Source organism: Manacus candei, unplaced genomic scaffold (assembly GCF_025592945.1).
Source record: "Manacus candei isolate 608988 ecotype Guabito, Panama unplaced genomic scaffold, ASM2559294v1 h1tg000036l, whole genome shotgun sequence".
Taxonomy (NCBI): Eukaryota; Metazoa; Chordata; class Aves; order Passeriformes; family Pipridae; genus Manacus; species Manacus candei.
This window is the reverse complement of record NW_026138084.1, coordinates 2,187,110-2,212,632: the sequence shown is the minus strand read 5'-3', so window position 1 is coordinate 2,212,632 and position 25,523 is coordinate 2,187,110. Positions and strand designations below refer to the sequence as shown.

General features: G+C 47.2%; 1 protein-coding gene across 1 annotated transcript in view; it reads right to left on the bottom strand.

Moving 5' to 3' along the window:
- The window catches only part of SUSD3 (sushi domain containing 3), a 30,064-nt gene extending 18,266 nt beyond the window's left edge, over nucleotides 1-11,798 (bottom strand). The window contains exon 1 of the mRNA XM_051793330.1: nucleotides 11,577-11,798. Within this exon, the coding sequence (XP_051649290.1) occupies nucleotides 11,577-11,655 (79 nt within the window). The 5' untranslated portion in view covers nucleotides 11,656-11,798. The remainder of the gene's footprint in view (nucleotides 1-11,576) is intronic.
- Nucleotides 11,799-25,523: the final 13,725 nt, after the last annotated feature.

The window sequence follows — 25,523 nt, the reverse complement described above, 5'->3', positions numbered from 1 at the left end:
AGGTGGAACTGGATGAGCTTTAAGGTCCCTTCCAACTCAAACCATGCTGTGATTCTGAGGTTCTATGATTCAAGTTCCTGCAACTACTTCTGCAGCTTCTTGTAAAGTAAGAGCTGTTTTACACAAACACATTTCCCAGCTTGGCCTCATGCTGAGAGGATATCCAGTGTTCACAAAGTTCCTGAATCTGATGTTGCTGTTTGCCAGCACACAACAGCACTGGCTACAGCAAACAGATTATTGCATATGACAAATAACTGTCCTCAAAGCAAAGACACTGAGGCACAGCATCCTCCATAAATTCTTAATTCACCCCAACCTCTGGGTTTAGAAACAGCCACACACACAATTTCCAGGCAGTGAAAAATAGAGAGTAATGCAAGAACTAAAAACAAAATAATCCAAAATATCTCTTCTCGTGCACAGCCAGGATTATCTGTATTGCAAAATCAATTTGTCAAAAAGAGGAACCATATGGTTTCACTGTCAGCAAGCTGTGGGTTTATGGCTCTGTTTTGCTGATAAGAAAAAAGAAATGAGAGAGCAACCCAGGCACACCTGCCCCGTAAACATTTCCTGTGCTCCTTCCATGTGAAACAGAGACAGAAAATCAAATACATTGCATAAGTATCTACCAGAATTATCTAAACTACAGGAGTAATTATCTGGAAGCACGTCAGCAAGGCTGCCACTCGCTGCCTGTGCAGAAAGGGAGTGATCCATGCCTTTGCCTCATTATTCCCAAACACACATAGCTCACCCCTTTGCATTGCTTATTGTTGGCTACTTAATGTCACTAAAACATGCTAGAATAACCAGATGCCAGGAAGAGACATTAGGTTCTATCAACCCTGCAGAAAATAAACACGCCAATATTATTTCTGCGAGTCCCTTTTCCTACAGAAACACACCTCAGAAATCAGTGTCCCTGAAATCACAGCCGTGATGTTGAGCATGCACAGCAGCCTCACTGAAGAGCTCTAGGAAGAGCTTGCCATGTGAAAAAGCAAAAGAAAAGCAGCTAGAAGTGAAATGTGAAATAAAGCAGATGCAGCAAAGCATCTTTGTAGAGTGAAACCGTCTGGCCCTGGCCATGCCTTTGCTCCCTTGCAGAGCTGGCCACGAGTCCTGCCAGGGATGGGCTTTTAGAGCAACAAAAGGCTACCCAGGAGATGATCCTCCCACAAGAAAATCCAGATGCTGGCATGGCTTTTTAAGAAATTAGTGTTAAACATGACACCAGACCAGCAGTAAAAGAGCAGGGGAGATTGAGGCTCTTGAAGCTGCAGAGACTGAACAAGGTCCCCAGCTGTGCTGCAGCCACTGGAAAGTTGCTGTGGAGATGTTGGAAAGCTCTTACAGACCTGTTTGACTTCCAACACACAGGGACAACCCTACGAAGTAACTCCCTAGGGAAGGTTTTGGAGGTCCAGGGGTGGTACCCTCCTGATGTAAGCACTTCCAAATGAAAATACTCCCTATAAAACATTCCAGGTTTCTATTCACATAATTAACTTTTAAATTGTGAAAGAGGGGACCCAATTTCTGATCATTCTCACAGACCAGTTTAAAAATGCTCTTTCAAAAAAAGCTTATTCTCCCATTCATAAGGAATTTCCGTGCAAATAAGAGAGAAAGAGGGAAGGAGAGCAAAAAGATATTTGAAATCAGTTTCTTTCTGTGTTTACATATCCATGCTCAAATAAGCTCTCTGCTCACACCTCTGTTACAGCAGACACCTCAGGCTCACTCCTACCCATTGCCCTCATTTTATTCTGTGGTCTGTTTTGTGGGTAAAGCAACTTTAATCCCTGTAAAATCCAAGCTACCTATCACCCAAGTGCTAGATTAGGGTTTGATGGCAACATGTGCCACCCACTCCGCTTTCAAACATAAATAAATAATGGGCAGGATTGGTGTAAAGTGATTCTTACCAATGTGTTTTATGTTACTCTGTTAGGACAGGATTTGTTTCAGTCACCATACTGTCCTCACCATGATTGATTTATCTTGCCAATTTACATCAAAGTCAGGTTATTCTCATCTGTAGATTTTACTTCTGGATCTAGAAATGAGGGCAACACTGAGTATTTCTCTTCTTATGGCACCAACTGAATGACCAATAAGAACTAATGAAAAATGAGGTAATTTTTTATCTAAATCTATCTATCTATTATCTATATATTATCTCTATATCTCTCCACTATGGAGCACACCAGAATGATGCTTAATTCAAGCTGTTCCCAATTAAAAATGGCCCATGGAAGTAATGCCAACAGTTCTTTTGTGATAGTTTAGTGAATGGAGCTATTAGTGCTGATGGTTCCCCTCTTTGGCATTCTAAAACAGATAATAAATAAATTACATATTTGTACAAAGCAGAGTTTGTGGCTTGGTTTCTAAAATCAAGATCCCAAAGAGAATACAATTAAGAGGAATAACTTGAAATGAGCTTTTCATTTGCACTTCAGCTGAGACCCTGAGTGTATCAAGTGTCCCACAGGTGATCTCAGCAGGATGCCACCAAAGGCCAAGGCTCCCAGAGCCCAGTCCCAGCCAGCATGCCCAGCAGGCAGCCAGGGATCAGCCCTGGCTCCTGTTGCCTCCAACGCCTCCTAGCACTGCTTCTTGCATAATGAGCATTGGTATTCACAAGAAGGAGAACAGAAGTAACTGGTTACACAATACCACAGTCTTCTACAGATGGTCCTCAGCCTCCCCCATGCATCTCTACACCCGCAGCCTCCGAGAGGTTCAAATTCAGAGCAACGTGCAAGTGTTACCCCAGGATCTGCCACCCCATCTTTAGGGAGAGCCAAGCAGAATCAGGGACATGAGAAGCACAGAGCAAGGCAAATGAATCCATCAGCTCAACTCTGAATTTGGAATTTGCAGGTCAGGAATGTTTCTGTGTAATTTTCCTTCTCTCTGGGGAATAACAAAGAGTAGGAGCATCCCTGCACCTTCTCTCTGCCCCCAGGTTCCTCTGTCCTCAGCCAGGTTTTTAGAGGCATGTCATTGCTGGTGGAAGTGTCCTTCTTTGGGCTCGTGAAGCCTGTAGTTTATAGTTTCAACTTTCACCATTATTTTTGCCCAGTGCTCATGAATAACCTCTCATTTGTTAAACCTTGTGCAGCCAACTGCAGATGGTGCAAAGCCATCCATGGGCTCCATGATCCACACCTCGTGTATTTTCTAATGGAAAGTATGATGGTCATAATTTTCCCTTTTCCACAGTCGAGATAAACATGATCTTTGGCCAATGCTCAAAGCATTTTTCATCATCACAATAACTGCAAGAAAACAATCACTGCAAAGATTAATAAAAGTTAAACAAATATGCTAAAGAAAGCCAGTGACTTTGGAAAATACAGATTTCAGCAGCCAACTCAATATAGTCCTCCCAGCAATTTACTGTGAGGGTGGGGAGGCCCTGGCACAGGTTGCCCAGAGAAGCTGTGACTGCCTCATCCCTGGGAGTGTTCCAGGCCAGGTTGGATGGGGTTTGGAGCAACCTGGGCTAGTGGAGGGTGTCCCTGTCCATGGCAGGGGGTCTGAATGATGGTCTTTAAGGTCCCTTCCCACCCAAACCATCCTGTGATTCTGTGATTTAGCACCTTGCTAACATGGATCAGGTATCAAGAGGAAAGCAGGCAAGTGTTTGCCTGGGGCAAGCCCTTCTCCATGCTTGTAACAGGAGCTCAATATGAGAGAGAATGAACAACAGCTTACAAGAACAAACTGATTTCAGCACTCTCCCTTCACACGAAGATGATGTTGGGCACGCAGGGTCTGGGGAAGGCTGCAGGTGCTTGCTTGTAGGAAACCCAATTGGAAAACCTGACCCTTTTGTCTGAAAGGGGATGGTCTGACACAATCCACCCTCTTGCTTTTGTTCCCTTTAAAACACAGAAAGAAGAAAAATGTCAAGCCCACCCTGTCTGGCCAGTTCTAATACAAACCTCTCACCAGCACCCATCCTATCAATGGGCCTAGAAAAGGGCTCACTGTCAAGAAAGCTTCAGCTCTGGGGATTTCCACTTACTGAATGGCTTGGCACCTCTGAGGATCTCTGCAAAACCCTTTGGCTTTTTCTCATTATAGCACATGATCTTCTGTAACACCTAAGTGGATCAATTTATATTTAACCCAAAAGCCAACTAATAACGAATCCACCATTTTCTGGCCTCCCGTGATAATTATTGAAGTTTTGTGGCCAAAATTAAACATTTTAAGAGATTTTTGATAAACTGAACAGGATTTTTCTGTTTCTTGCAGATGGGGAAACTAAAATAGAGAGAAATCAGCAGCAATGTTGTCCATTAAGCTCTGGATCTTCAGGTTCAATATATAAACCACCGGTGCCTCCGGTGACCCTCAGTGGGCTGCACAGATGAGCAGTGCTAAGAACCTCAGGTTCTACAAGAAAACAATCACTGCAGATGTTAATAAAAGTTAAACAAATATGCTAAAGAAAGCCAGTGACTTTGGGAAATACAGATTTCAGCAGCCAACTCAATATTGTACCCCCAGCAATTTACCATGAGGGTGGTGAGGCCCTGGCACAGGTTATCCAGAGAAGCTGTGGCTGGTAAGGACACAAAGGTAAAGGACAGAAAATTATTATCTGAACACACCTGATGCAAACCTGAGTCTGGATATGATCAGACATCTCCTGCTTTTAACATGGTTTTCAATGTTCTATTTAATTTTCAACAGGCAGGGCTGAAATCCAGCACTCCGTTGGAAAGCCAGCCACCAGAGAAGACAAAAGAAACCCCCACACCTATTTCCACAGGGAAAATGCATGTCTGTTAGGACCTATGGATAGAGAAAGGATGAAGGATGCCCCACCAGCCAATGGGCAGGGCAGAGGCTGCTGGTTGTGCCCTGCAGCAGCCGTGGGGAGGGCAGCATCCCTGTGCTCCACCACCTGCACCCCAACACTTCTCCACTCTTCTCCACCCCAGCACTCTTCTCCAGCTACCCTGGGCACTGCAGGACACAGAGCTCAGCCTGGCTGTGTATTTGCCCTGCCTGGCCCCAGGTTATCTGCCTGCAGCAACTGTTGGGTCTGGGTCGTGCACTGCGACGTGCAGCGAACGGCACCGATAAGAGCAGATGTGTCCTGGAGATGCAGCCAGTGGCCTCTCGCTCCTGCCTGACGTTTGCCACCCTGGGCACAACCTCTGTGGAGGGCAGAAAGCCTTCTTGGTTGGGGGATATTGCACTGACTTGCCTTGGTCAAAAAATTCTCAAGTGGGAAAGGTCCAGAGCTGGACAAAAACCACTTCGGGCATTAAAATCCACCCCAAACCTGAAGTTTTAGGTGGATCAGAACTGCACCCTATTTGATGGTGATATACTCATTTTTTGCCAAAAAGCCCCAAAACATAGGAATTGCATTTGGGCAGAACATGCACATGTAAAGAACATAGAAACTTTTCAACTTTTCTCTTTGAAGCTTTCCTGTTTTAAAACGGACTATGGAATACAGATTTGTTAGTTTTCATGGACAATTTCCAACCACCCTGTTAAGCAAAACCAGCCTGAATGCTACAGAGCTTGCCTGCATTCACTCCCTCTGGCTGGCCCACTTTGGCTTCTCCAAGTCCTTCTTCCTTCCCAACAGCAACCTCAAGCTGCTCCTGCCCTTGGTTTGCTGTGCTAAGCTGTGAAATGCAAAAACAACAAAGCTGTGACCTGGCACCCACAAACTGTCAGCAAGGATTTCTGTGAATAATTGATTTTTTTAGACACCAGTCTGAAAAAATTAGCAATAGCACGCCTTCCATTATGGTGACAGAAATCATTCATGGGCTGAGAAACTAACAGCCAGATTTAAAACCCTCCTCTGCAGTTTTATCACTTTTCATTTTTCTTCTCTCCTGGTTGGTCCTTTTCCTGACAGGATTTGGCTCTGCCATTCCTGGGCTTCACCCAGAGGGGGGTGCAGCCAGTGCCTGGCCATGGACACCAAAGCAAACTGCATGGTGTGAAAGCCATGCAACCTCCTGCCAGGACCAGCAATGATTAACAGCATGAGTTAATAAGCACATCTGCTTTCAGCCTCCCCAGCCACAGGAATTGGTGAAAGATGGCATGAAGATTGACAGGAATGCCAGTATAAGGACAGGGAACAAGTCCATTGTGTTTACTTTTTCCCATTAAAAAAGTCAATGATTGCAGGTGAGTTATATGCAGAATGACAAGTAGCTCGAGAGAGCAGAGCAGAGCACAGCAGCCCCACGCCCTCCCCTTCCTTTGTACTGCACACAGATAGGGAACTCAGACCTGCACCTGAAAATTCAGCTAAAGCACTGGCAGCTTTTGGGCAGCCAGACTGAAATGAACGAAAAACTTAGCCCTAATCTAAATTTCTGCATGTATTAATAACAATGGGCCAAACACCAGAGCTCCCTTGCCCGTGCAAAACTGTCCTGGCTTCATGGGGCACCACTTTTAGAGCAAAGCAGAACCTGTGTGCCCAGTCCACATGCCTCTTTTGACCCAATCAGCTACCAAAGGTCTTGGAAATAACTGCAGCTCTGGGTAGAAACCCTCCTGGGTGTAATTCTGCTCTTGTACACGAAGGCACAATCTTCTGCTCTTCTGAACACGAGGAATCAAAAACCAAAACGTGCTCTTTGCACCCCTCTGAGCCACCGTGGCCCAAATCACCCTTCCACACACTGTTCCCAGCCCACGCATGCACTCAGGGAATTTTGTACATCATCTCTTCCCTTCACCCTACTTGACTTCTGCCCCCATTTTCACCTCTGCTCAAAACCATTCCGAATCAAAGCGCCTCTACTTAGGAGTCTGGCACACATGAGCAGCATTGTATCTGGCTTTATTTCATCCCAGAAATGATAATGGAGTCGTGGCTCCCAGGTCTGCTGGAGGAAAGGCAAGCAGTTAACCCATTCCTTCCCCAGCAGCTGCTGCTCCAACTGGGGCTGAGGCAGCTGTGAGCACTGCCTCCCTTAGCAGCTACAGACCCCCTAAAGATGCTGCTGAGCCACGGGGGGCTCTGCTCTGCTGGCAAAGGATCGTACATAACCCAGGCACCGGCTCAGCCCCATCCCCAAGACCCTCAGCAGACACAGGAATTGATTTATTCGGGGGAGTGGTTGCTCATTCTGCAACTTCTGCATTTCTCTCTGACATCTGACAACCAAAACGCGAGAGAGGCAGACTTCCATGCAGACTGCAAAATCATCTCTCTGCCAATCCTGATCCACTGAGCTAGTCAAAACTGTTCCTCAGAATAACATGCTTGCTCATCTACGGCCGCATTTCAAAGACAGCGTGTCAATAAAATGCCTAAATGAAAACTAGCAATTGTCCTACACGTTGGCTTGTCCCCATCACAATATTGAAGGCAAGACTCTGCAGTGCACATAAAAAGCCAGTGGCAACCATGATTAATAAGCTAAATCATGCTAATCCCAGCACAGTTACAAATCTCTTTGCTATGCAGTTACAGAGGTGCATGGGGAGGCTCCACTTTTTCATGGGAAAGGTCCAAGGATCTCCTGGCTCTGCCATGGTGGGAACAGAAAAACCATCAGCAGTTTGGCCCTTTAGAATAGACCACATCTGTGGTCACAGCTAACCCAGAAAGTCCTGGTTAACTGCTGGCATTGGGGTGTTCTGTTTCTGTGTTTTAAGAACTGACTTGTGATTTCTTTAGATATCAATGTTTTGGGTCTAAAGCGTTCAGCTCACCTCATTTCCTAGCTGAAATTCAGAAGCCTAATCATAATGTGTCTCTCTAACCCAGGTAATTTCAGAGTAGCTAGGACAAAGCATTGGAGAGCACCATAGGGAACAATCTTGCACTGTGGAGGACTCAGAAAACCCAATGACTCTTTTCCTTCTCTATTTTGCACTGTTCTGGAGTCTTAATGACAAGCACAGAAATCCTTCCCCTTCCTACCCTCAGTATCAATGCCTGGTGCAAATGTCTAACTACCCAGATTAAGATCTCGCATGTACAGGAGATAAAACCAATTAGCTGGCATTGTGCAACTGTCACTTCTTTTACTTTACTTAATACAAGGTTTGGCTTCGATTTCATGGGAGAACAAGAAAGGAGAAACAACCCTGAAGCAATTACAAGCCCATATATTCCAAGTTGTGTCACATTCTGCCCCGTGGAAGTAGAAATTCGGGATCAACATTTTCTTCCGAGGCCTAAAATCTGAGTTGAATGTCAGGATGGCAGGGACAAGGTGAGAAGCTCCCTGTGCAGCCTTTCTGCAGAACAACAGTGCTCCTGGCTTTGAAGAACAACTTTGCCTTTGCTTTCCTGGAAGAGGAACTGTAAGTTCTTAGCAACACAATTTCAGTTTCTGCACTGGCAAGGAAACTCACTCCAGAAAAATAAAGTTCTCCTAAGAAAAGAACAGACACCTCAAGTCACTCCACAGATACATCCATCCTGATACCTGCACCCCACTATGACAGCCACCAACAGCCATCCAGGGGACAACTTAGCCAATACGTGGTGATCCCTCCTCCATCCTCCAGCAAACTGCACTTTGTGTCTGTCCTAAGCCAGAGACCCTGCAGACTCTTCCCTTCAGTAGTGTGTGCTAGGTAATTCCTTCCACAACTTGGCCTGGAGGGAGCATTCACAGCATCCTGCAGCATGTCCCACCTTGAGAAACCTCTCCCCCTCCCTGGTTTGGGAAGCAGAGGGATGAGAAAGAAACACAACTACAGACAAGAGCCCAGCAGAGACCTACTCATTTATAACCTGTCAAAATGAGTTTTTCTGCCATGTCCTGCATTTCTTTTCCCTTTGTCTGTGGCTGTAGTTGCAGATGCCTCTCTATGTTTACAGAAGTATGTGCTGCCTGGTCTGAAAGAGCTACAGGATGGCATAAGGAACAAGGGAGGAATCACAGCAAAAACAAGGTACCACCCTGGCAAACCAGAGGGCCAGAGCCTTCAGCTTCAGCAACATGGAGACTAAAAATAATGATACACCTTCGTTACTCCTTCCTATTTCACCCACAATGCCCCCAGTATAATCTGAGCAGCTTCAGAGGCACCAGTATCCCAGTGGCAAGGCAGAGGGTGGGCTGATGACAGCACCCTGCTCCACGGTGATTCCCACCGGGCAGGGGAGTGCTGGGGCACCACTGACACAAGCAGTTCAGAATGCCAGAGGCTTTTTTTGGAGAATTTAAGGAGCCTGGCAAGCTCTGGTCAATGAGTGTCCATAGTGCACTACTGCAGCAAGGCAATAGCACTGGAACGCTGCTGTGACAGCAAAACCACCACAGAACAGTAGGAACACACAACAGCACCTCTGTGGCTTCAAAATGTAAGAGGCTGAACTGCAGAACGCTCCTTCTCAGCTTCCAGACGTTTGCTGTGATCTTCCCCTGCCCTATGCTCCCACCCTGCACATTTGCTGACAGCTCCTCCGGGAGGTGCCCTGATAACCCTCCCCAAACACAGGGTGGGATCGTTCTCCCTGCTCCTTGTCAGAGGGAGACCAGGAAAAGCAGGGGGTGTTTGAATCTCACAGCTGTGTCTCAGGAAGCTGAAAGACCCTCTAAGTGCTACAAGGCATCAAGGGTGTGCCAAGGAACTTCCTTTAATTTCTCTCTCATTCACACATTAATTCAAATGGAAATTTTGCCGGTTTTTTTTTTTCATCCTCTCAAAAGGAACACGTGAGGGAGTTTATCCACGCAAAATCTTTATTATCACCCTATTGCTCACAGCCTGTAATAGTGGAAGGGGGCACTCAGCATGAAAAAGGATCACCAATAATTACATGATGCAACAGAAGATATTGTATAAATACAGTTGGCAGCAAAGACTGATGCATAAATAACACGGTCACATTTAAACGAAGCATCCCGAATGAGTCTATAGATACCTGAGGGATTAACTGGAGGTGGATTTCTAATCTGAACGCCAAATATTTTTTTTGGATCCCACACTTGTGGCAGTTTTGCCACAGATTAACCTATAAAGAATCAGTAAGACCGAGTGTAACACAGCACATGCTGCTTCCAAAACTCATCTTAGTGTGGGCAAACCCATTCCCACAAGACTTTGACACAACAGATAAAAGCAGCCAAGTATACATGCTTTCAAAAAAAAAAAAAATAAATCAATAATTAGCAACATTATCAAACTAGAGCAACAGAGTCTACACTTGGGTTTGAGTTAATTCTCTAAGTAGGTTTCCCATAACTTGTTCTGCATTTTCAAATGAACTGCTCTATTAAATTCAAATTAAATGCACAGTTAAGCACATTCAGAGGATGCAATTTAAAGCATCACTACACGGGTAGCTCACTTCTATGGGCACAACAAAATCAGGCCTTAAAGTCTGTTAGAACCTCACGAGCAGATTCAAGTGCAGGGATATGAGGGGACAGGCTGCACATGAGAAGGAGGACCCTGGATTTCGGGAGTGCACAGCCATGCTTGCACTGAAGCCAGGGGAAAGCCCTGCGATCTGCAGTATGGAGGAAGAAACTCCAGCGACCGGGAGCTCCCCGCAGCTGCACCAAGCTCCAGCATTCCTCCATCCCACCCCTGCTCCCAGGCTCCAGAGCCGGCTGTGGCTGGGACCAAGCACTGCCCGGGCCAGCGGGTCCAGGTCATGGCTCTGCTCCCTCCGGGCACAGACACCTACCAAGACCACGGCCAGTGCAGTAGGCATGTCCTAGGCAGTTTAGGGGCAGCCCCTCTGTCATCTCCCACTATCCCCAAATTATTGGACCCACTCGAGCCAAAGGGGTTCTGAAAGGATGTTATGGTCTGTGCAATCGAACTGAGTACCAAAACTCAAGGGAAGAGAAAGAAAAGGAAGCAAAACGCTTCGATCGGTTCCTCATTCCACCCCTCAGTGCATTATCATATCCCATTAAAACACGGATATCTTCATTTCCTACTCAGACAAGCGACATGTGCCCAGGGACGATGTCCCTGAGGACCAGCAGCTCCCATCCCTGGACATTCCCCTCCGTACCCACGCACCCGGACCCAGTGCCCGCGGCCACCTCAGCGAACGAACCCCGAAGTCCGAGCAGTGAACCGCAGCGCTCCCTCTCTGACAGCGATGCCCCCCCGGGCCCTGCCTGCTGCCCAGCCCCGCTCCCACCCCCGGCCCTGGGGGTGCCCGGCCCGCTCGGCCCCGAGCAGAGCCCCGGTAGAGCCGTCCAGGGCCGCCGGGACCCGCTGGGACCCCCCGCGACCGGGCCGGCTCCGGGACACCCGCCCCGACCGCTGCGTCCCTCAGAGCTCCAAGGTGCGGGCGAGAGTCCCCCCGGCCCTCCGCGACTGCGGGGACCGGCCCGGAGCAGGCAGAGAGTGGGGCGGGAGGGGGTCTGGGTCCGAGCGGGGGGTACCGCAGCCCCGCTGTCTCCCGCACCCCTTCCCGGGTACCCACACCTCTGTCCGGGGCACCGCATCCTGCCCCGGCCAGCCCGCACCCCTGCGCCGGGGGATCCCGCACCCTGCCCAGGCTCCCCCCGCCGGCTCCCTCCCTCCCGGCGCGGGACTGAACTTGTGCGAGGAGCGATGCGGGACCGCGCTCGTACCTGGGGGTCCGCGGGGGCTGTCCCGCCCCAGCGCGGGGGTCCGCGGCGCGTCCAGCGCGGGCGCCGTGGCTGCCGGCATGGCCCCGCCGAGCCCAGCCGAGCCGAGCCGAGCCGAGCCGAGCCGAGCCCAGCCCAGCCCAGCCCAGCCCAGCCCAGCCCGGCCCGCCCGGCAGGTGCACCCGCGCCGCCTCCGCCCGCCCTCCGCCGGGGCCGGGCCGGGGCAGGGGGCCCGTCCCGCGGGAGCCGCGGCCTCGTCAGCCCCGCCGGGCGCCCTCCCCCGGCCCCGCCGCGGCCCCCGCGGGGCGGGGAGGAGGGCAGGGCCGGGAGGAGGGGCCGGAGCACCGGGCAGGGCCGGCCCTGACACTCCCGGGGCTCGGCCCGGCCCGCGCGGCTCTCCCCGAGCGGCCTGGCGGGGATGCGGCACTGCCTGTGGCACCGGGCAGGGGCTGCCTGCCCTGCCTGCTGCCTGCCCCTGCCTGCTGCCTGCCCTGCCTGCTGCCTGCCCTGTCTGCCCTCCTGTCCTGCCTGCCCTCAGTCCCCGGGCTGGTGCTCACAGCCTGCGGAGCCTCAGGTCCTCTGCTCTGGTCTCATGGACCTGGTCTCTCAAACACGCTGTCTACTGCTTGCTCTCTCTGCTGTTATATTCCCGGAGCTGGATCTCCCGCGTACATCCAGCTCACGGTCTGCAAAGTTGTGTTTGTTTTCACTGGGTATTTCCCAGATCCATCATCTTCCTACCCGGAGCTGGGCAGCATAGGCTGCTCAGTGAAACCTGAGTGCTTTGCATGCACTGCATGTGTCATTTCGTGCTTGTCACATCCCGGCCGTGTCACCCCCTGTCACTTGCTGCCCCGGCAGCGTTACTGCAATGAGGCTGGGTCTCAGTAGTGTGCAGTGAGATCCCTGATTTGCTGACACTAACACTGGGTCCAGAAAAGGCCTTCAGTGGTCTGCACCATGTGTTCAGGAAAAGCAAGAGGAGGAACAACCTGCTCTGCTGAAGGAGCTCTGTGTGTTGGTGCCGAGCATATGGTCTGGGGCCCACACCAAGCACTGCTGCTATTAACACACTCTCCACTTGTTTTACCCTCTCATTATTTTTTTCACATGGAATTAGGAGGAAAAAATAGTCCACAGAAGCAGACTGCAGAGATGAAATTCCAAGATGAACCAAACCCAAACAGACTGAAAAATCTCTTAAGACTCTTCTGGCAACATCAAATGGAGCAGGATTGTGCCCATGGGTAATGGTGACACAGCTCACTGTGCTCCTGGCCATAGCACTCTTCCCTGTGAGCTTATCTGGCAGGGAGCCCACAGAAATATTGTAGATATAAAGGACTGCTATTTCCATCTCTACAACTAAACCACATTTTAGAAGTAAAGCTTGGTCACATTATAGCAAAACCCCAGCATTTTTGAAAATGCAACAGCTTAGGTTTGTATTTCCAGTAATGCCGAATACTCATCAATCTAATTAAAGCCAACAAGACTCCCACAGTCAAGTCCCTCATGTCTGTGAAGCCAGAGGAATACCAAAGACAGAGAATTAATTTTTTTCTGTAAGCCACTGCCCCTGCAGCTGCTATTATGCAATTCACGTTGAACACAACTGAGTTACAAGTTAAATCTTTCCTTACAGGCGCTCACAGAAGCAAGTTCAGCAGCAGCATCTGGATCCCACTCCCCTCATGGCAGCATTCAGCTTTGCTTTGTAATGGAAAGTGTAACCCAGCAGCAGTAGTTTTCTCTGCATGTCCTGGAGCACCACTGGCAGCCCTGGCTCTGTCTGTGACCCTCCAGGAGGTCACTCACCTCCCTGGCTGCAGCTGAGTGCTTTCTTGGGAAAGCTGTGGGGATTCAGTGCTTGCCATCAGAGGAAGTCTTGCTGATGATTTTAATGGAGAAGGTGGCCAATTCCATTGTCTCAAAGCCTACAACCCCTACTAAAAATCCAGCTGTCATAAAATGGAGTTTTGTCCAAATCAGATGCTGTCATCTGCCATCATCAATGGCAGTGACACGATTTTGCCTTTAAAGCCACCTCTCCCATGGAAATACGCTTTGAATTTAGTAAAAAGTATCTCACTGGTATAGTGGAAACAAACACAAAGAAAAAAGGTGAGAGGGGAAGGAAGAGAACAGGGAGAACATCTTAAAAACTTCTCACTGGGCTGCAGCATAGAGCTGCTCATAATCTTTAAGGCCCCTGGTTTCACCTTCAGAGTCAGGAAAAGCCCCAACCAGACACTTGCTGCCTTTGCTTAGGGATTGTTTAACTGTTGGATTTCACTAAGCTGCCCTAAGGCACTGCCTTTCCTTAATCCCAGTTATTAGGGCTGGCTCCAGGCATGCCAAGGGCACAAGACTGCTGAAGCAACAGTTCCCGCTGGAGCTGCCCGGGTGGCTGCAGGGCTTTCCTGGCTGCAGGCAGGGACGTGCTCCCTGACTCCCAGCCCAGCTTTCCAGCCCTCCAGCAGCAGCAAGCTGATCCCCTTTCTCTTCTCCCAGCCAGGCCTGCTTCTACCCCCTTCTTCCCTGAGCCACAGGAGCTGCCTGGCTCCAGCTGAGCACCAGCCCCCCAGCCCCAGGCAGTGATGCTCGGGTTTACCTACTCTGCTCAGAGCCTCGGGCAGATCCTGCTGCTTTTTTTGTGCCTCTTGAAAAGGAGAACAGTAGCTCTCAGCCTCAGTTCCTGTTTAATCAGATCACACATGCATAGATGTGATAGCTAAAAGCTCAGCAATTCCCTGAAGAAAAACCTGACCCTTAGAAGTGACTGGGAAATGATCTGTTGGGTTGTCAGAGCTGTTCCCATCCCACAGGGTGCTGGATCAGGGGTGTGCTGCTGCCCCAGGGAGGTGGCTTCACTCTGCCCCCTGGCTTCTCCTCTTCCTCCTCCTCCCAGCCAGAGGTTTCACCCCTGGCTTTCTGCTGGCTCTGACAGCAAGGTGTGCACTGACACCTGCTTCCCAGCGAATCCAGAGGGGGAAAGTGGCCCCTCTCCTTTCGGCAGGGGGCTGTTATCACAATCCAGGCTTTGTGGAACTCCAACCTGAAGTTTTCCCCTTTCCTTTGAACTGCAGCAGTTACTGATGGCCTCAGCACCACCCCATGCATGGCTTAGGGCCTGCCTGCACTCTCAGGGGCACTCAAGGAGACTGCTGCATGGGACAGCTGTTGGAGGAACATTCCAGAGGAGAAGGGACCCAAAGCACACTGTCTACCTGAGTCTGCTGCCTGTGGTATACTCTAGATCCAACCTCTTTGCAAGAGAAATGAGCCAGACAGTTCACCACCACGGCACTGACCTCAGAAAGGGAACTGGTCAAAAGGACCTTGTTAGAAAACAGTCCCTGAGGAAGAGCCAAGAGAGTCAAATCCTCAGGGAGAGGATTGTTGATGGCCACCAGGCTGGAGGTACAGGACACACCTGCTGATCAGCAAAGACTTGAGAAGGGTTATAAAGATAAAGCTGGAAAATCAGGTAGCAGAGAGAAAAAGTTGTGATAGAAAGTAGCTATCCTTCTGGAAATCTGAAGATGTGCCCAAATGAGGAAAGAATCATAGAATCATAGAAAGGCTTGGGTTGGAAGGGTCCTTAAAGATCATCTAGTAAAGCAGAAAGATCTAGAAAGTAGAAGATCTGGCAGATGAAACACGAAAGGCACAAGAAGCAAAGGCCAAAAAGTGGAAGAACTATTTGCAAAACAGATCATAAATTTGCCTCTGGATGACCCAAAGGCAGGAAGTCTGTCTGTCAGAGAACTGGCAGGGTACTTGGTCAGGGTCTGAAAGAAACATTTAAAGAAGGTAAGGTCATGGCAGAAAGGGTAAATTAAGCCAGAGTCTCTCTGAGGGGATGCACAGGATAGTCCCTGTGGTGGGAGAAGATGCTGTGGAACATGCAGACAAAGGACTAGAGCAGGAGGCATTCAGCAAGAGTGCAAAAGAGACTCAAGATGAAACAACCAAATTAATTTTAAACAGTGGTACGTAACCCCTCATGTTGAATCTACTTGATTACACAAGGTCTGAAATAGAAGAAATGGGACACTAGGTTTTTTGAAGCATTCCTTTCAGATTAGACACCAAAAACCTCACGTTGGTAAGCCTGAAATCAGCCTAGAATCAGCTAGAATTACAGAAAATGTTTTAGCAAATAAGATCAGAGAACACATTAATACATTTAATATATCATGGAAAAGTCAACATGGGTTTTCTGAAGGGAAGTAAATTATATCTCAAAAATCTTCTGGAGATGTTTAGAGGCGTCAGCAGGCCAGAAGATAGGGGAAATCTAGTTGATATTTTCTACATGGGTTTTCATAAAAGGGATTTCAACACAATCTCTTCTCAAATGACCTTGAACAGCTATGGCATAACAGGAAAGGACCTTGCACAAATAAAACAGGCTAAGAGAGATGTGGTTGTTCAGCCTGGAGAAGAGAAGGTTTCTGGGGGACCTTAGAGCCCCTTCCAGTGCCTAAAGGGCCTCCAAGAGAGCTGGAGAGGGACTTTGGATAAGGGCCTGGAAGGACAGGACAAAGGGGAATGGCCTTAAGCTGAAGGAGGGTAGATTTAGCTTGGATATTAGGAAGAAATCCTTCCCTGTGAGGGTGGGGAGGCCCTGGCACAGGTTGCCCAGAGAAGCTGTGGCTGCCCCATCCCTGGAAGTGTCCAAGGCCAGGTTGGACAGGGCTTGGAGCAACCTGGGCTAGTGGAAGGTGTCCCTGCCCATGGCAGGATTTGGAATGAGATGGGCTTTAAGGTCACTCCCAACCCAAACCATGCTGTGATTCTGTGAGACAGGTGGGAATAAAGGATTGCTTCTCTCAGGGAGGGGTGATGCTGGGAACTCCTCAGTGCAGGGCAAACCAACCCCGTCCTGGAGTGAGGAATACTGCACACAGGGACCTGGAGAGTCATTTCTGCCAAGGACACACTGTCTGCCCCTGCCCAGCTCCATTTTGGCTACCCCTTGGGGTATCAGTGGTGCAGAGCTCAGTGGTGCTCATGCAGTGATAACAAGTGACCTGCTGCCTGCTGCAAACCCCCAGTGTTTTCCTTTTGTCTAGTAGGTGTTGGGGTGGATTCAGCTTGGAGCCACAGCTCAGGAACTATTTTCCTGTACTACTATTAGGTGCAGTGCAGTGCAGTGCCACACCATAGAGAAGCACAGCTCCATTTATCCCATCAGAGCCTGAAAACGTTAAGCTAATTTGAAGAGGGAACGTTTTTGTTCAGTGTGACAGGCCAAGTGGCATCAATACACATACCATTTTGCCAGTAGCTTGGAAAAACAAACATTCTGAGAACAACCATTTGTGTCTTCAATCCAAGATAAAACGTTGCTGTGAACACTCACAAGCTATCTCCTCCAGCATTGTTTGGGGCTAATCAGCACAGTTCCAGCTAAGGAGACATGGCCTTGCAAATTCATGTTTGGTTTGGGATTTGGTGCCTGTGGTAATCTGGCACATGTCACACTTTCTTCTCCAGCTCCATTTCTTAGCATTGTAATAGAAAGCAAATAATGATAATTCTGTTTCCCCATGTAAATTGTTTGTGCTGATTATAGGAATCACAAAACAAAATGAATGGCAAACCCATGCAAATCCCTACATTACAAACATACAAGCTGCATCACACTGTGGGTTTGACAGCCCTAGGCCCTTCTACAAATGTGTGAGAGCATGCTGCAAAGCTGCCTCGGGTTTGCTGATGTCCTGGTCCTGGCCAGGACAGGGTTAATTTTTAATCACCCTCTCTCTACACTTTTGTTATTAATATTGTTGCTGTTACTGCTTGTTTTCTTATCTCATTGCCATTTCCAGTAAACTGTTCTTATCTCAACCTGTGATCTTTACCTTTAGTGCCTCTCACCTCACTGCAAGAATTCCCTCACCCCCATCCCCTGGAAGTGAACATTTCAAAGCAGAAAGCTATTTGCATTCCCATAGGATTTGTAATAGAGCTAGATTCACATTAGGTATCCTTTATATGAACACTCCAAAAGATGGGACATTCAGATACTGGGGTACTGCTCAGACTGAGATTTGCTCCTACAAATAGACTTTTCTTTTCTTTTTTTCTTTTCTTTTCTTTTCTTTTCTTTTCTTTTCTTTTCTTTTCTTTTCTTTTCTTTTCTTTTCTTTTCTTTTCTTTTCTTTTCTTTTCTTTTCTTTTCTTTTCTTTTCTTTTCTATTCTTTTTCTCCTCTCCTCTCCTCTCCTCTCCTCTCCTCTCCTCTCCTCTCCTCTCCTCTCCTCTCCTCTCCTCTCCTCTCCTCTCCTCTCCTCTCCGACCCTCTCCGACCCTCTCCTCTCCGACCCTCTCCTCTCCTCTCCTCTCCTCTCCTCTCCTCTCCTCTCCTCTCCTCTCCTCTCCTCTCCTCTCCTCTCCTCTCCTCTCCTCTCCTCTCCTCTCCTCTCCTCTCCTCTCCTCTCCTCTCCTCTCCTCTCCTCTCCTCTCCTCTCCTCTCCTCTCCTCTCCTCTCCTCTGCTCTCCTCTCCTCTCCTCTCCTCTCCTCTCCTCTCCTCTCCTCTCCTCTCCTCTCCTCTCCTCTCCGACCCTCTCCTCTCCGACCCTCTCCTCTCCGACCCTCTCCTCTCCTCTTCTCTCCTCTCCGACCCTCTCCTCTCCTCTTCTCTCCTCTCCGACCCTCTCCACTCCTCCCCTCCCCTCCCCTCTCCTCCCTTCCTTTTTTTCTTGGGTTCCAGCTGCTGTTGAGTTGGAGCCTGCACATCTTACCCGTGCATGATGTGTTCCACTAAGATGGATTCTGAGCAGAGGCATGAAATGTATTCCTGAATGTACTTATTTTGTTTAGACTGAAAATAAATGCACAACTTCTGTGTCCTGTTTTCTATCTTAAAAATAAAAAGTGTCCAGGACAGACACAATGTACTCCCCAAAGTCCAAATTTATACCAGTCAGAACAAGCACAGCAGTCATCACCCTCAGAAAGGCTCGTTAAAGGAGTCACTTCCCCCCACAGGACTTGTCAATCTGATTTCACAGACAAGGAAAGTAATTATTAGAATATTTATGTTCATTTTATTTTCCCACCACAAACTAACCCCTGGAGTCACAGTCATTCAAAACATACTGTGTGATCTGGCAGCACTCCAACCCCCGCTGACTTCCCTCTGCAATTAGTACCTTTTACTTCATTGCATCCCCTCAGTCTTTGAACCTTGAGCCTCCCTGAAACCTCAGGTGCTCATTTTTAATGGGTACAGTGATGAAGAAAATTATATTCCTGACAGGAGTTATGAAGAAAGACATCAGCACCTTGTGAAAGTGCAAGCCCTACATTTGCTGGTGGCTCGAGGAGGTCGAGTGGATCTACTTGTTCTGCTTATTGCTCTGTATAAAATGCAGCAGAACTCTATGCAGCAGCTTTATGCAGGCAGTTTTCTGTAATAACCATTTATTAGAGCCTGCCATGTAACAGCATGCACAGAAGAACTATAGCCCAAACATTTGGCCTGAAGCGAAAACCTGATGTGTGTTGTTGTTAGAATTACCTGTATATTGCACTATTAACAAGGGCTGTTAAGTGAGATGCTCTTAAGTTCGTCTGATTCCAGCAAGAAATAACTTCCTCTAATAAAACAGACAAGAAGAACAGCAGTCTTTCTGAGCCAGGTCAGCCAGGTGTGCAGTTTACAGAAAAGATTTCACTCTGCAAGTGATATCACGGCTTACTTGAGTTTATTGAGAATTGCTGGGCTTTGTCTACAGCCCTCCAACAGCTCCACTCTCAAATAAATGTGGGGAGGCAGTGCCAGGAGATCTAACCTGTTTGTTAGGAGAAAACTCCAGTTATTCACGTTAGCAGCACTACAAACCAATCCCAGCTACCCCAAAAATCATCTGGGAATGTGCTAATACCAGAGCAATATGAAGAATGGATCTGCAAGTGACATTGCAGGCATGAATGGCATATTAGAGCTTAGAAAGGCAAAAAAGGTCTCTGCAAAAACTTGTCCATAGCTTCCAGGAGATTGCTCTTGAGTTCCAAGGAAAGCAGTGTCAGAAGACTCACCTTTATCCACTGTGTTCTTCCTGACTGCCAGACACCCACAGGATCTCAGATGCTTCCAACCTAAACACTGGAAGGACAGCAGCACATGAGAGAGAAAAAGAGGGAACAGAAACACATAAAGTAAGGAACATAAAAGTAAGGAACAAGTACAGAAAAAGTAAGCTAAGAAAATCAAATAATAAAATGAAAACTGAACTCATTTGCTGACATTTTTTTCCCCACCAAGGCAGCCAGGCCACCCTGTTAAACCAGTTAGCCTGAAGGAATGACCAGTTCCTGCTGGGCATCTCTCAGGGCTCTAAAAGGGTTAAGAAATAAAGCTGCTCTTGCCACTCAGCTGAGTGGTGAGTATGTCCCAGCAATACCATGAACTGGACCCATTTCAGGCTATCCAGTCAAAATGATAAACTTTCCATCTAAAAGCCATGTACAGCTGAAGCAGCACATCCATCTTTCCTTCCTTCTGCAGACACATGATCGACAAAGCTGAAGTTTTATATGCTGAGATCCTGCACTCAGCAAAGGCAATGGCACAGTTCCCATCACAGCCACAGTTTCTTGTCATCAAGTACTTGTTACCTACAGACTGAGCCATTTCAGCCATGGAGGATGCAGAAACACTGCATAGGTTCAGACTTCTCTGCAAATTAATCATCTGGGTTCGCAGAGGTGAACCACAAATCATGATTCTCCTCAATCAGGCATCTCGCAAGCAGAAATTACAAATAATCAAGCTTGCCAGAATTCAGAAACCTGATCCCAAAATAAGCAGAAAATGAGAACTCACATCCAAAATACACTGTCTAAAATTGCTAATGCCAGGATCACAAAGCTTTGAGACTCCAAATCCCCCTTCCTTGTTTCTGCATCTGTTTACTCAGTTGTGTTGTACCATGGGTTGTGCTCTGCTAAAAATTTCCCCCCTGAGCACTGATCTGTGTAGGAGTTATGTCCCATCATAACACCATCAGCATGAGAACCACAATGGACTAGTACACAACCAGCACAGCTGGAAGGAAAATTCTGTTCTAGCTGCTGGACACAGGAAAAAAATCCCCATGTACTCCTTAGCCAGCAGAATAGGTGGTCCTTAGTGCTCCCATGTGTGATCTCCTCAGGTGATGGCCCCACAGAAACTGGAAGGGAAAGAACTGCTGGCTGGCACAGTGCCTTCATCTTGGGCTGGGTTATGATCACAGGATGAGATCCCTTCATCCTAAACCAGCTTATCTTTAAAAGAACTACATGAAAGGCAACAAACACAATCTGAAAGAATTGTGAGAAGTATTTGACTCATTGCTGCCACTGAACTTGGAAAGTTAAAGTTGAAAACATAATTTCCTACAAATCCAAAATTAGTTGACCAGAATTCTAGACCCAATGGAGTTTAATGATGTCTCATTCTTTTAAATTAGCCTTCCAGTTTGGGAAGAGAGAAGATGGTAATCTGCAGAGTAATGAAAGTAAAACATAACTTAAAGAAACAGAAAGGGTACATATGATGAGACAAAAAATTCAGGGAAGGGAACATTTTGCCAAATGAGAAGGTCCACAGAGGATTTCCAGAGCCCCTCTCCTCCTTGTATTGAAAAAGTGATGGAAGAAACCATTATGCATTTGTCCCTGGGGCAAGTACTTCCTTTTTGTTGTCACTGCTTTATCTGAAAGACCTCTACCATCTGTAGGAAACTTTCAGAGAGAAAATTCACCCACGTACTTCCATGTGTGTAGCCTGACCCACCATGGTTTGTGCAGAGCCACCACAAAGCCCTGGTAGATCAGAGCTGGCCACACTGGGGAGCACAACACCCACACACAGCTGAGAAAAACGGAGCCCTGACCAGTGCAAAGCAAGGTATAGAAGGGACTGACAGTATTCTCAAGAAAACACCAGAATATATCAATTTTCTTATACTGCACATGTGCATTTATTACCCATTGCAGCCACTTGAGGATCCTAGTGTCTGAGATGATTACACAAGCCATCAATCAGTGTAAATGAACTCTGGCAATATTGATGTTTCATTGGCAGGTGAAGCATTGAACCTCCAAGATGAATAAGTGTTCACCACCACCTGCAGACACGTGAGCACTGAGAGAGGAGGAGATGGACTTTGCAAGCATCTTGGCAGAACCAGGCTGCTGCCAGCCTGTCTGTGTCCCTGGCAATACTGCTGTCCCTAGGACTTTTGGCAGTAGGTTTAACCTCTGTATTCAATATTTGGCATCAAATTCAGTGCAGCAAAATGTCCAAATTGCAAACCTTAGTGTTCTCCTGACAGACAGAAACAGAACCCGCTGCACCAGAGCCTCAGCCTGCTCTAGACATGTTGCTTCCATAACAGCAAAATCAGAATCTATCAGCAAAGTCTCTCTAGACAGGGAGGCTCAATCTATAACCCAAATCTGAGTAGGTATATTATTTTTGTCATTTCAGCTTTTTGTTGGTCTCACTCCTATGTGCTTGAAATACTCAAATGATAAATGGACAAGTATTAATTTTCTCTGGAGACAGATCCACACACCTGGATACAGATGCATACTCACACAGCACCATCACAGACAAACAAACCTCACATCTGGATTAAGTGTGTAAGTGTGGTGGCAGGTTGTGCCTGGTGGGTTTTTAAACAGCACAAAAGCAAATTCCCTCTTACACTGCCACAAGTGTTCTGTAGCTGTAAGAAACAACAAACTAGGAGACTATTTCATATTTTCTTTTAAAACCAAGTCAAACATAAAATGAGTATTTCTTCCAGAAGAGCTCTCTGAGTTTTAACTAATCCACCACAATAAAACAGAGGGTAAAGTTCTGTGGGAGCCTTTTGTGTCTGGCAGAGTTTCTCCAGAGCCTGGGAGTGGCAGGGGAGCACATCTGGAAGATGCAAGAACAAAACAGGATATTTAGAATAAATGTTCTTGCTGACAGGAGGGATGAGCACTGCAGGCCCTCTGCACACACCAATGCAGCTCCACAGCACTTGCTTGCTGTAATTACTTGAAAAATTGAAAGAAATGGAATTTAAAGGAGATTCCATACACTAATGCTCTAGAGTGGTTTTGCAGAGAATTTGCTCATGAGCCCTGTATTCCACACATATACAGGAAACATTCACTGCCATATCTAAGAATTTTCCAGCAGTATTTAGGTACCATAACTGTAAGTTTTTCTGTGGACTATGGTCACCTCCAGCTCTCATGGTCACAGACTCTCCTCTAGATCTGATATTTTAGAATCAAACTTTCATCATGGTAATATGAATGAAGCACATAACACAGTGTGCTGGAGAAGAGATGTGAGCTCTGGCTACACACAGGACCTTCTGCTTCTCATTCCTCATTTAAATCAACAGGAAGGGAAACTTATTTTCTGGTAGGTTTGTTCTTGTAAGATGACTCTTGCAAGTCTGTTCCCCTGAGTTTGTGGGAAAGAGACTCTCACCCGTGGAGATGATAGACAATAAAAGATTAAATCCCAAATGATAGCTGCTTTCTGTATGTCACACTGCCTGGTGCTGGCAGTGTGGGTCTCCAGGGATAAGCTAATCCTCCTCACAAAACAGTTGGAAGGTCAGGACTAGGTCTTCTGTCCAAACTGCTGCTGGCAAACTTTGCCAGCTTCTTCACTCCCATTGAGAGCTTCACATGAGGTGACTCACTGGACTCACCCTGCTCCTCCCACAGTGTGTTACCTTGATTCTGAATTTTATATATAGGTTTTAAATGTTTTATATATAGTTATTTATATATATATCTATCTTTATATGTATATATATCTTTATATATAGTTCAAGACAACTTTGCTTGAACAGTGGGTAGTGGCATTTCCATCCTGCCATTTCAGTCACCCATTAGTAAAATGAAGACAAGGTTCTGATCTGTGACCCTCAGACAATCTCCCATACAAGATTTTTAAAACAACGTGGCCTAAGATGTTGTCTTATTTTGGCAGACATGTAATAGTACCATCAAAAGCATCCTGTCCCTAACAGTTCAAGCCCTGGGAGGTCCAGCAATAGGCAGCACTTGTTACTCTGCTGTCCTTTCTGGTCTAACTCTGACCCCAGTCCTAGAGAAACCTGAGTGATGCTGAACAGAGCCAAGCTTAAACAGAAACTATTGCAGATTCATCAACTCTTTGAACTTGCAAGGAGCCTTGAGAGATCTACAAACTCCTGCTTTCAGATCAGACCTGATTTCAGACCTCAATGCAGTACCCAGACAGGAGCTGAAGACTATCCAGTGATGTCTTTGGTGTGCTGTGGGCTTCTGTTCTTCTGATTAATTATCCTCTAAATGAAAAACATTTTTCTTTATTTCTGGTTCTTTGCCTCAGTTTATATGCACTATCTGTTATTCTTCTGCTGTGCATCTCAGTAAAGAGCCTGGCTCTCCTTCCCTTGTGCCAGAAGCTGGATATCAAGTCCCCTCTAAGCAAGTCCAGTTCCCTTGGCTGCCTCTTCTAGTTTTCTCCCCATCTCATTCATCCTTCAGTGGCCTTGCTCCAGTTCATCAGCATCTCCCTTGTACAACCTTCATCCAAAGCTGGGTGAAGTGCTACAGAAAACTAAAACTGCAAGAACATACAGAAGCCAGGAAAAATGTAACCAACCCAAACCTTAAATATCATGTACTACAGCTACTGAACTCAAGCATCATTTAGCCAATATATCCCACAGCCAGAGCGCTCACAACTGGTGTAAATGGTCCTACTCTTTCCTGGTGTTACACAGTCATGCATCTCACCTCTGTCTGGAAATGCAGCCCTGTTCATTCTGCTAATGAATCTGCTCTGGAGGTGCTTTTGTGCTCCAGCAGATCCCTGAGAAAACCACAGAATAAATCACTGATGAAGAAGCAGGCATTTGACTGCCTCCCAAAGAGAGTGGCATCACAAGCACTGAGGTGCACTCAGCTACTTCCAGCTACATGGGATGAAGACACCAATGACAAAATTTCATCCTAAATGTGTTAGGAGCTTATTAGTTACTTAAGACTCATCTCTATTCCCCCACTACCAGGGGCAGTTATCTAGAAACTAATCCATTGTTCCAGGTCAGGAGTCTCAGCTGCTACTAGATTAAGTTGCAGGTGGAGAGAGGTAGTTAACGAGAGCATTTTTCTTGTATCTTACAAAAATCACTATCTTTCCTCAAACCAGGATATGTCATCACTCCAGCAGCTGATAGACCTGAATTACAGTGGATCCAATTATTTAAATTTCACGTCACTTTTCTTCAGGAGCTCTGCAGAGTCCACTGGCAGATACAGGCTTGCTTTATGCCCAGCAAAGTACTGGTTGTTCTTGAATACTGGGTCACCTTATGAATAGCAATCATAGTCTGTGGTTTATAATCTGAACATTTTAGCAGTGATAATTTTAGATATTAGCAACTTTGTCAGAAAGAAACGAAGTAGCTGAGAAAGCCTCGGTCTCCCCAGTCCCATCAGCTCAAGTGGAGAACTGCTTGCTGGCAGGGGTTTGATCTGGTCCCAGTTTAGCAAGCATCACGTTTTAGAGTAGTAATCATTCACCTCTTGCTTGCTGTGAAGTGGGAAGTGAAGTTAGCATCATTCTCTTAACAATATGGAAGATTAAGGAGTCCTTTTCCAAATCACTGCGACAAAACACGATTGGCAGGCAGGGTGAGGGTGAGAATTACAAAAAATACATGGCACAAGAAGCAGGCTGAAGGAGCAAATTGCAGTGTTGAAGCAAGGCATGGGACTTGGCCTTGTGTTTGCTTTGGGGGAACTGTAGGAACCGTCTCCTGAGGCAGTGGGGAGCAGCTGGGTGACAGGTAAGCTCTGCAGAAACCAAACCTGAGCTACAGTTGCTCTGCCCAGAGGGGCTGGGGAGGGGGAGTGCAATTTCAGCCCCTTTTCACACACCAA